Source organism: Sinocyclocheilus grahami, unplaced genomic scaffold (genome assembly GCF_001515645.1).
Source record: "Sinocyclocheilus grahami isolate Dianchi unplaced genomic scaffold, SAMN03320097.WGS_v1.1 scaffold1679.1, whole genome shotgun sequence".
NCBI classification, from domain to species: domain Eukaryota; kingdom Metazoa; phylum Chordata; class Actinopteri; order Cypriniformes; family Cyprinidae; genus Sinocyclocheilus; species Sinocyclocheilus grahami.
The window spans coordinates 104,922-116,167 of NW_015506858.1; the positions used below are offsets into that span (position 1 = coordinate 104,922).

At 37.9% G+C, this 11,246-nt stretch overlaps 2 protein-coding genes across 2 annotated transcripts in view; both read left to right on the forward strand.

Moving 5' to 3' along the window:
* Nucleotides 1–7,052, forward strand: part of LOC107571999 (atlastin-2-like) — a 7,672-nt gene extending 620 nt beyond the window's left edge. The window contains exons 2-3 of the mRNA XM_016258403.1: nt 5,487–5,801; nt 6,988–7,052. Of these exons, the coding sequence (XP_016113889.1) occupies nt 5,487–5,801; nt 6,988–7,052 (380 nt within the window). The remainder of the gene's footprint in view (nt 1–5,486; nt 5,802–6,987) is intronic.
* Nucleotides 7,053–8,520: 1,468 nt separating this feature from the next.
* The window catches only part of LOC107572004 (atlastin-2-like), an 8,871-nt gene continuing 6,145 nt past the window's right edge, over nt 8,521–11,246 (forward strand). The window contains exons 1-2 of the mRNA XM_016258411.1: nt 8,521–8,629; nt 8,714–8,852. Of these exons, the coding sequence (XP_016113897.1) occupies nt 8,543–8,629; nt 8,714–8,852 (226 nt within the window). The 5' untranslated portion in view covers nt 8,521–8,542. The remainder of the gene's footprint in view (nt 8,630–8,713; nt 8,853–11,246) is intronic.

The window sequence follows — 11,246 nt, forward strand, 5'->3', positions numbered from 1 at the left end:
GAGAGTGTGTGTGTGTGTGTGTGAGAGAGAGAGAGAGAGTGTGTGTGTGTGTGTGTGTGAGAGAGTGAGTGAGAGTGTGTGTGTGTGTGTGTGTGAGAGAGTGAGTGAGAGTGTGTGTGTGTGCTGCCACACAGTGCTGGCCAAATGATTAGAACACTAGTATTCTCAGCAGCTAGAAATGGTTGTAAGTCAGTTATTTCTATTGTTTGCTGGAGTGTGTCAGGAGGAAATATCACTTTATGTTTCCAAACATTCATTTGTCATTAACTGTACTAATGCAGTGAGATATATGTTAGTGCTGCACACAGACAGAGATGTGATCTGATCATCATCAGTCTGTCTGGAGTCACATGAAGAAACACAACACACTGAGACAGACTCAATCCAGAAGAACTGACGCTTCTAGAAACCTCCTGCAAACTCTGCTCAAGTGCACCGAGAGCTAAAGCTGCTTCAAACACAAAGATGCTCACACCAAATGCTGATTTCATATAAAGAAAATCTATTTATGATAGCATCTTCATTTTACAGCATTTTACTCAAACTTCTAACAGCACGGTAGCTTTGCAGGAGGTTTCTGGAAGCGTTCTAGACAGTCTGTTTTTTAGCTATATGAGTTAGATTAGTGTGAGTGTGTGTTTGTGGTGGGATTGCTCTGATCTGAAGGATCTCCGCTCCTGTATTCTGTCGTATAGCTAGAGTTAGTTGCTGGACTCTTCTGTTTATGGAAGTGTAGTTTCTGAGAGACCGCTGGAGGAGGATTCTGGGTAACTGTGGTTCTGTGGTGGAGTTGTGAACGCTCACGCTGGCGTATATCTGCGTTTCGTTTCTGTGTTAAGAGGGTTGGTACATGTTATTGTGTGGAAATTATTTTTTGCAGTAATAATATTCTGCCCATAATGGGCCAAAAATGCTGGCAACCGTACGGCTTGTTTCCACCGTATGGAGCAGATCTGTACTTGCCCGGCCACTAAACTATTATGCGTTTTGTCTTTAGCAACATATTTATATTTCTCATTTTTGTTTAGTTTGAAGCGCTAATATTATATTAGTTCCGGTGCTTGACTCTGATTGGCTGAGCCGCGTTCGAAGCTGTTGTAAATGACGCTACAAAGTAACACACACCTTTGTTTACTTCTGTGTGTTGCTCGGCAACCACTTTGTAGCAACCACAACTGTTTCTGAGGAGCTACATTGTTTGGTGGAAGAATACTGTGTTTATTAATATCATTACACTTTATTTGCTCCGTTTTATTTTGTGAAACCTTACTACGTATATGCAATAACCGTTTTATAAAAGCAATAACCCCCGTGAAGCCGTGAATTAACCTAACTCCGGGGCGTTAGCTGTTATAAATTCACTGTAAACCACGGCTTCACGCAGCTTATTGCTTTATAAAGTAAGACTAATAAAAAGCAGCAAAAGTGACAAACCACGATAAAATTACTAAGACTTTTAACTAAAATGAAAGAGGGAAAAAGTCATTACATGTTGCGTTTTTTTCTTTACTCTAAAAATGCTAGGTTTTTAATTTGCAGGCATCTGAAAATCGCACTACTATAAATGCACAGTTTATTTTCTTGTAAAATGGTGCATGTGATTGTTTGCTTAGTAAACTGAAATTAGTCCAGGGTGTTTTGATGAATCCTCCAGACACGTGAGATTTAGTGAACCGTCGCTGTCTTTACTCTCGAGTTTGCCGGAGGGTTTTATTATTAATATAATATAATATATATATATATGACTGGAGTTCTGTAAATCTCCTCCTGCAGCTCTCACGGTGTAATACTGATGTTGATGTGGAGCTCATGAGGTTTTGTCTGCGGTCTGAAGTGCTCACGTGTGAGCTAAGCATGAACACGAGTGCACGGTGTTGCTTTCTGTCATGCGCTGGATCAGGGTTTTCTGTGTCAGAGTCTGTTTTTGAGGTTAAACTGGTTTGTGCTGGTTTGCGTCTGTCGCTGGGCTGTGTGGGTAACTTTAGACGGGCTGATGTGGGTCACTGCGTTCACGCTCTGTTTTGAGGACAAACGCACTGATCCGGTGACTGAGCACTTCTGGGACTCGTACTATAGTGAGGTATTATGTAGTAGTTTCACCGTAATCATCCGCTTCTGCTCGCACACTGATCAGTGATATACAGCCTGTATATTACACTCGAACCTCTAGTTAAGAACCGGGTTAGCCTGACAGTCAAGGGTTAATCAGTGACTTTGAAAACGCAAACACACAAAACTTATAACAAAACGCTAATAATAATAATTGCACAGAGAGATTAAAATAAGTAGAGAGAGAAAGTTACATGAAAATATATTTTTATTTATAAAAAAGTAAAATAAATAGTATTACGATAAGCAAAAAAAAGTACATAATATAGTATTTGTATTAGTACAAATGTCAAACCCGGCAGAAAACACACTCCCGCTCAAATACTCAACCTAAAAGTGCCATAAAAAAAATAAGTAATATTAGAAAATGAAGACTTAAGAACATATTAGTCACCAGTTTGATGAAAAGAAATAAAGGGAACCATATTTGGTCAAATAACAACGTTTTGTCCTGTAAGATACACCGGAGTTCGAGTGCGTCAGTCACAATATCTCAGAAGCTTTAACATCTGAAGAACATTTCTGTTTCATCAAAGGTTCTTCAGATTATAAAGTTATTATTTAAAGAACCTTTGACTGAATGGTTCTCTGTGGAACCTAAAATGGTTCTTCTATGGCATCGCTGTGAGGACGCTTATTTTTTTGGGGAAATATATATTTATTGAACATTTTTTAGTGCAAAGCGTACAAAAACATTCACCGTAAGCACCAATAAATGATCCGTCGTCACCTCCCCTCAAAATAAATAAATGAGTTATTATAAAACAAGTACACAAATAACTAAAAAAACATAAATAAAAGAAAATACAGAGACACTGAGAAGTACCTTGTAATATACCATTAAAAAACATATTCATCAGGTACTTGTGTTGTATTAAGACGCTTCTTTTATCCAAGCCAAGTCTAACAAGCCTGCCTTCAGTCTTCTGGACTTTATCAATGGGCAAGACACCAAATCCTCTTAATTAAATACCGAACCTGTAAATACTAAAGGAAATCTTGATTAGTTTCCCCAAATTTGTTCTTAACCTGTTGGAATGTGAGAGTGGAATCATCCTGAATAATTTAAACACAATCTAAAGTCTGATATTCGATGGGAAGTTTTTAAACCCAAGTAAGAGAACCCTGTAGGGATATGATATATATATACAGTATATATTAGGGCTGTCGCGATTCGTCGATACTATTCGACTATTTGATTTGTAAAAATCCTCGACTTCTTCATATTGCTCGCGTCGACTAACCGGCGGAATACCGGAAGTGGCGCATTTCAGGGACGAGAATCCATAAAACACATTATTAGAATATTATATAATTCATAATTAAGCATAACTGTGAATTCACAAATGCTACGATTTAATTAAGTGGTTATATGTGATGCAGTTATAGGCGTGTAGGTTACGTACATGCGTCACACAGCGGCTCCGTTCACATTAGTTCCACAGGAGCTGTTATCATTTACATCATGTGGGTATTCTTTTAGTTACGGTGGCTATAGCATCTCTGTCCTAAAGAAATGGCCAAATATTAAAGATTAAGTGGACGTTTGAATGAAATGGTGCTTGGTCAATATTAAACAAGGATTAGATCGCACAGTAATGTGTAAAAACAATCATCAGGCTGTTGGCGCCCCCTGCAGGCCTTTGTTGTAATGCGTAATGTACATTAGCTCTATTGTTTATAATACATTTATGTATTTTAACAGTTTTATTCAATAAAACCATATGATTTCTTGCTTTTGATACTTGATTTGAACTAATTATTATTGCCTCATTGCTATTATACATGTATTTTAAATACATTTAAAGGCTATTGTTCACTTAACCTACATCTATTTTTATTACCACAAAAATGAATTATTAATTATAATATTTTATTATTAGCAGACCAGAGCACGTGGACATGTTGTCATTCTTACACTGTAATACTGAACTCTGATTTCAAACATTTTCAAGTGTAGGGTTAAAAATTCAAAAATGAACGATATCGGCATCGTTTATGTGGGAGAGTTCGGTTAGAATCATTCAAGCCAATAAAAATGAGAGCATGTTCAGATTTAATGATATCACACCAATTCTACAAAAAACGTACATTAATATGGCCCGAGGTCTGAGCTTGATTCTGTGTCGCTGGGGATCTATCCCAATATTGAAGAGAAAAATCACAATTGGTGCATAATGAAAGAAAAGATTGCTAAAGTCAACAGATTTTACTAACAGACCAATCTCTGTAAAACTAACTTAATGATGCTGCCGTCTTTCTGAAGTCATTTTCACCCCCCCTCAGTTGACCCCCTTTTACAAACTAGTGCGTTACTCGGTCAATATTCATCCATGAGATTTAATATTTTGGCTTTCATCACTATACATGGTCTGTCTGTCTTCAGAACAGATATGAGCAAAATCTCAAATTTGAGCCGGGGAAGTTTTTGAAATGTTTGATTTGACACAGAATGACCTTATAATCAATATGCTATCTGCTTCAAAATGTATCTGAAAACACATCTTTTGGTTACGCTTTACTTTAAGCATTATGTATAATGCATTATAAAGGTATTCATAATATTAGTTGTAGTGCATTATGATATTTGAAGGTTTGTTTGTTATGTGTTTTAATGCATTATACTCTCTAAAGGTGTAATGATGAATTATATTCTATGTGGTTACAATCATAAGGAGCATTGCATGGCATAATTAATGCATTACTACTACTTTTATAATGCGTTGCATATATGTGTCCCTGCAGCACAAAAGCAGTGTTAAGTCGCTGGGGGATATTTGTAGCAATAGCCAACAATACATTGTATGGGTCACAATTATACATTTCTCTTTTATGCCAAAAATCATTAGGATATTAAGTAAAGATCATGTTCCATGAAGATATTTAGTAAATGTCCTACCGTAAATATATCAAAACTTAATGTTTGATTAGTAATATGCATTGCTAAGAACTTCATTTGAACAACTTTAAAGATGATTTTCTCAATATTTTGATTTTTTTGCACCCTCAGATTCCAGATTTTCAAATATTGTCTGATCCTAACAAACCATACATCAATGGAAAGCTTATTTATTCAGCTTTCAGCTGATGTATACATCTCAAGTTCACAAAATTGACCCTTATGAGTGTTTTTGTGCTCCAGGGTCACATATAAAGTCTTACCAAATTTTATTCCAGAAATGTAGTAATTTTGGATGCATAAAAATGCAACAGTTTGTAATCGAATAATTGACATGTCACGTAATGGTGACGCTTTTGGACATATTTTGTTCAGTTTGCACTTGGAATGATGTAAAGCACTTTAAACTGAATAAGACAGCCTTATGTGTAGCATTAAAAGTCAAGATGTTTTTGTGATCATTTAGTGTCTGTCTCAGGGGTTTGTGGGGATGTCCGGCGTGAGATGAGCTCCTCTGACCCGCTGCTGGAGGAGCTGGAGGCGTCCGGAGCCGTGCAGATCGTCATCTCGGACGAGCAGCATCACCAGTTCTCTCTGGACGAGGAGGCGCTGGAGCAGATCCTGCTGCAGGAGCGCGTGAGGGATCTCCATGTGGTGGTGGTGTCTGTAGCTGGAGCCTTCCGCAAGGGCAAGTCCTTCCTGCTGGACTTCATGCTCAGATACATGTACAGCCAGGTCAGGATCACCGCTCAGACAAACACCACACGGCTGCGTTTAATTCATCAAAAATACAGTAAAAATGTGAAATATTATTAGAATGTAAAACAGCTGTTCTCTATGTGAATCTCTGTTAAACTGTAATGTATTTCTGTGATGCGCAGCTGTATTTTCAGCATCATTCCTCCAGTCTTCAGTGTCACATGATCTTCAGAAATCAGTATAATATGCTGATCTGCTGCTCGAGAAACATTTCTGATTATTATCAATGTTGAACACAGTCGTGCTGCACAATATTTTTGTGGAAACTGTCATACATCTAATTTTTCAGGATTCACAGATGAATAGAAAGTTCAAAAGAAGAGCATTTATTTGAAATAGAAATCTTGTGTGAAATTATAAATGTCTTTACTGTAGGGCTGCTCGATTATGACAAAATTCAGAATCACGATTATTTTGGTCAATATTGTAATCATGATTATTTAATACGATTATATGACCAAATCTTTAAATGAATGATATATGAATAATCTAAAACAGCATAATCACACTGTAAGAGTTAAACTTCATTTGTTACTTATTAAAGCTACAGAAGTCGTTCAGTGAAGAGCAGTGAGTGATTATGTCTTTGTCTTTGTTGTTTGATTAATATTAAGCACACAGTCGCAGCAGGAAGATTAGGCTGCTGTCACTTTAAGAGCCGCACTGATTCAATTTACTGTTACACACGTATTTTCATTCTCAACTGTTTACGTTCATTTATTACATAACCGACAAGGGATTACGTGAATAACCACTAAGCGCTGCATTTTGACACATGTTTGTGTGTATTTGACCGTTTAGGTGCGCATATTTTTAAATCATACTTAACCTAAACTTTTGAATAGTAGTGTATCGTGTTAAAAAATTATTTTACTTTTTAAAAATAAAAAATATTTTTTTGTAATTGTTTCTCTCTCTCTCTACTTTTAATTATTTTTATTTTTTATTCTTGTATATTTGTATTTTTTTTAATACATATGTTTTTTTAATTGATATTTTTCCTCATTCATTCAACAAGTGACATAATAATGAATCATTAATGCTTAAAAAAGTTGAAAATTCAACTGTTAAAGCATGAAATAAGATACTGAATCAGTGAATTTGAGTTTAATGTGGGTGTATTATTAGTGAAGTGATCATTAAACATTTGTAATCTTTAAAAAAATATTAACCATTTACATTAATTCAGATATTTAACTTATTTTAACATGTTGAAGAAGGCTTCTTCCCTGGCCACTGCCTGCAGCAGTACACTGATCTTTTTCTGTTTTTCCTCATTATCTAGTGCTGTTTTCCTGTGTCAGGCGGTCCTGTGATTTTCACTCTGTGTGTGTGTGTGAGTGAGTGTGTGTGTGAGTGAGTGTGTGTTTTGTGTGAAAACACATTTATGATACACAGCTGTGTGTATTTGTTTTCAGTGATTCTCGAGTGAAAGTGAAGTAATCCAGTCAAATGGAAATAGTTTATTTTTATATATATATTTTATTTTATTATTTATTGCTTTAATATATTTTTTTGTTTATAGTTTTTACTAATTTGTTTGTTTATTTTTATATTTTATTATTTACTTTTTATATTTTTATTGTTATATTTATTATGTTATGTTCTTTTTAATTAATTCATTTTATTATTATTATTTTACTTTTTAAAAATAAAAAATATTTTTTTGTAATTGTTTCTCTCTCTCTCTACTTTTAATTATTTTTATTTTTTATTCTTGTATATTTGTATTTTTTTTAATACATATGTTTTTTTAATTGATATTTTTCCTCATTCATTCAACAAGTGACATAATAATGAATCATTAATGCTTAAAAAAGTTGAAAATTCAACTGTTAAAGCATGAAATAAGATACTGAATCAGTGAATTTGAGTTTAATGTGGGTGTATTATTAGTGAAGTGATCATTAAACATTTGTAATCTTTAAAAAAATATTAACCATTTACATTAATTCAGATATTTAACTTATTTTAACATGTTGAAGAAGGCTTCTTCCCTGGCCACTGCCTGCAGCAGTACACTGATCTTTTTCTGTTTTTCCTCATTAGTATATTTTTTTTTTTTTTTAATACATATGTTTTTTTAATTGATATTTTTCCTCATTCATTCAACCAGTGACATAATAATGAATCATTAATGCTTAAAAAAGTTGAAAATTCAACTGTTAAAGCATGAAATAAGATACTGAATCAGTGAATTTGAGTTTAATGTGGGTGTATTATTAGTGAAGTGATCATTAAACATTTGTAATCTTTAAAAAAATATTAACCATTTACATTAATTCAGATATTTAACTTATTTTAACATGTTGAAGAAGGCTTCTTCCCTGGCCACTGCCTGCAGCAGTACACTGATCTTTTTCTGTTTTTCCTCATTATCTAGTGCTGTTTTCCTGTGTCAGGCGGTCCTGTGATTTTCACTCTGTGTGTGTGTGTGAGTGAGTGTGTGTGTGAGTGAGTGTGTGTGTGAGTGAGTGTGTGTGTGATGCACGAGTGTGAGCGAGTGAGCGTGAGTTAGCGTGTGCGCACAAGTGTGAGTGAGTGAGTGTGAGCAAGTGTGTGCACGAGTGAGTGAGCGTGAGTTAGTGTGAGTGACCGTGCACAAGTGTGAGCAAGATGTGTGTGTTTGTGTGAGTGAGTGAACAAGTGTGTGTGAGCAACTGTGTGTGTGTGTGAGCATATGAATGTGCAAGTGAGTGAGCGTGTCTCTGAAAGAGTGCGAGAGTGTGAGACGCTGCAGTGACGTTGTGTGTCTGTGTTGGTCTGCAGTCGCTGATGTTTCTCATTCGAGACTGGAGTTACCCGTACGAACACGCTTACGGTCTGGATGGGGGAAATAAGTTCCTGGAGAAGAGGCTGCAGGTGGGTCACGTGACGCCGCAGGGATCTGGTTTCTCCTGCTCTTTATCACGCATCACGTGAGCTGAATTATGCCGTGATTCTCAGGTCAAACAGAATCAGCACGAAGAGCTGCAGAACGTCAGGAAGCACATCCACTCCTGCTTCTCCAGCATCAGCTGCTTTCTGCTGCCGCACCCTGGGCTCAAAGTGGCCACCAACCCACACTTCGACGGCCGCTTGCGAGGTGAGAGCGCTGCTTGAAGCAGTGTTTCTGCTGATGACGGGAGAATACTAGCTCCAGCAAAACAGACACTACTTTTGAAATCAGCACTCAAAATTAGTAAGAAACAAGTGTTGGGTTTCAATAAATATGATGCAGGCCAGTGCTATTAATCACTGAAATATAAAATAATCATTAAAGGAGCGTCGTGTGTGTCTGTCTGTCTGTGTGACATGCTCATGCAAAACAGACACTATTTTTGAAATCAGCACCTAAAATTAATAAGAAACAAGTGTTGGGTTTCAGCAAATATGATGCAGGCTAGTGTTATTGATCACTGAAACAAATTAGTATTAGTGTATGAACCAAGATGATCAGTAAACGTGTGTGTGTGTGTGTGTGTGTGTGTGTGTGTAGACATCGATGAGGAGTTCAAGAGGGAGCTGGTGAATCTGGTGCCGCTGCTTCTGGCTCCTGAGAATCTGATGGAGAAGGAGATCAGCGGCTCTAAAGTCACGTGTCGAGATCTGCTGCAGTATTTCAGAGTAAGACACACTTCTCCTCCGCGTCTCCATCGTTCAGATGCCTGCTGGGATTGACCGTGTGTTTCTCTGTCGCAGGCCTACATGAAGATCTATCAGGGCGAAGAACTGCCGCATCCCAAGTCCATGTTACAGGTACAGACAGAATATCAGTTTGGCCCAATCTGAGGTCTATCTATGCATAAGGCCCTTTGATTTTGGTTATGTGCAGTTACAGAAATATATTGCTACTGTGCAACAGAATGAACTTCTCAAAGTAATAATAAAAACTTTATTCATTTATTACAGTTTAGTTAAAATTTTAGAAAAATTAAGACAGAAAACATGTAATTAAAACATGTAAATAAATTAATTTGTGAACAAATAAAACACTTTTTTTAGGGTCCTTCATGTGTCGTTTTTTGAGAGGATCAATCTCAGAATGCTTTGTGATAAGCTCCATGAAATCTTTCATTATTATAGATATTAGGATTCCCACATGTCCTGAGGGCATACAATTATATTAAATGGTATCGTGTGTGAGTCAGGGTTTTCTGGGATTGATCGTGATGTGAGTGCTGTGTGTCTGTCGTGTGCCGCAGGCGACGGCTGAAGCGAATAACCTGGCCGCTGTAGCAGGAGCGAAAGACTCGTACAGCAGGAGCATGGAGCAGGTACGTCTCTCACCTGATCACGTGATCTCTCGGCTGTGACGCCCGTGACACACGCGTGTTCTCCTGTATGCAGGTGTGCGGTGGAGACAGGCCCTACATGTCTCCGGCGGATCTGGAGCGCAGTCACGAGGAGCTGAAGCAGAGCTGTGTGCGTCAGTTCCGCGGCGTGAAGAAGATGGGCGGCGAGGAGCTCTGCCTCCGCTATCAGGAGCAGCTGGAGCAGGAGATCGACGAGGTCTACGCCAGCTTCCTCAAACACAACGATGGGAAGAACATTTTCTTCGCAGCACGCACGCCGGCCACGCTGTTCGCCGTGATGTTCGTCATGTACGTGGCGTCGGTGGTGACGGGCTTCGTGGGTCTGAGCCCTGCGGCGGCGCTGTGTAACCTGCTGATGGGCCTGGCGCTGCTCTCGCTCTGCGTCTGGGTCTATGTCAGATACTCCGGGGAGTTCAGAGAGCTGGGCTGCTTCATCGACCGGCTGGCAGAAACCCTGTGGGAGCAGGTGCGCAGGTGCGTAGACAAGCTCTGGTTTGCAGTTTCCCCCACTTGCATCTCTCAACCAGCTGTACTGAAAACATATTTTATGATTTTATGACATTTTATGATTTCGTCAGATTCAGTATTAGGGCTGGGCAAAAAAAATTTACTTTTTGATTAATCGGTTTTTTTTTTAAATGACGTCGATTCGATATCTATGTTTTCCGGTATTTATTTCGATCGACGTTCAAAACCGGACAGAGAACTCAGGAAACACCTTAAATACACAAGACATGACGAGAAACACCTGGGATCAATGAACATAATAGGAACAGGAAACATGAAGGACCATATATGGGCATGGACATAACCTGGAGCACGTGGGGAAGCACATTTTCTGTTTTGAATTTTTAAAAATCACAGCTTCATCGGAATGGTGCGAAACTCTGTGACTTTTATGGCGTTTGGAATGTGAACACACAAAAACATGGAGGGCATGATTCGAGCAGGCTAAGTGGTCGTTAAACAAATAGTCACACTTGTACTCTTCAGTCAAAAATGACCGACCATAGGAAATGAATGGGAAATCGGCAAAAACTAAAAATTCTGAGAATCTACAAATCTGACACAATGCAGATAAAAGTACACGGCAATGACAGCGTGAAACTCTAAAACATCAAAAGTGCAAAACCAACACATCCACTCACACACACACACACACACACACACACACACACACACAC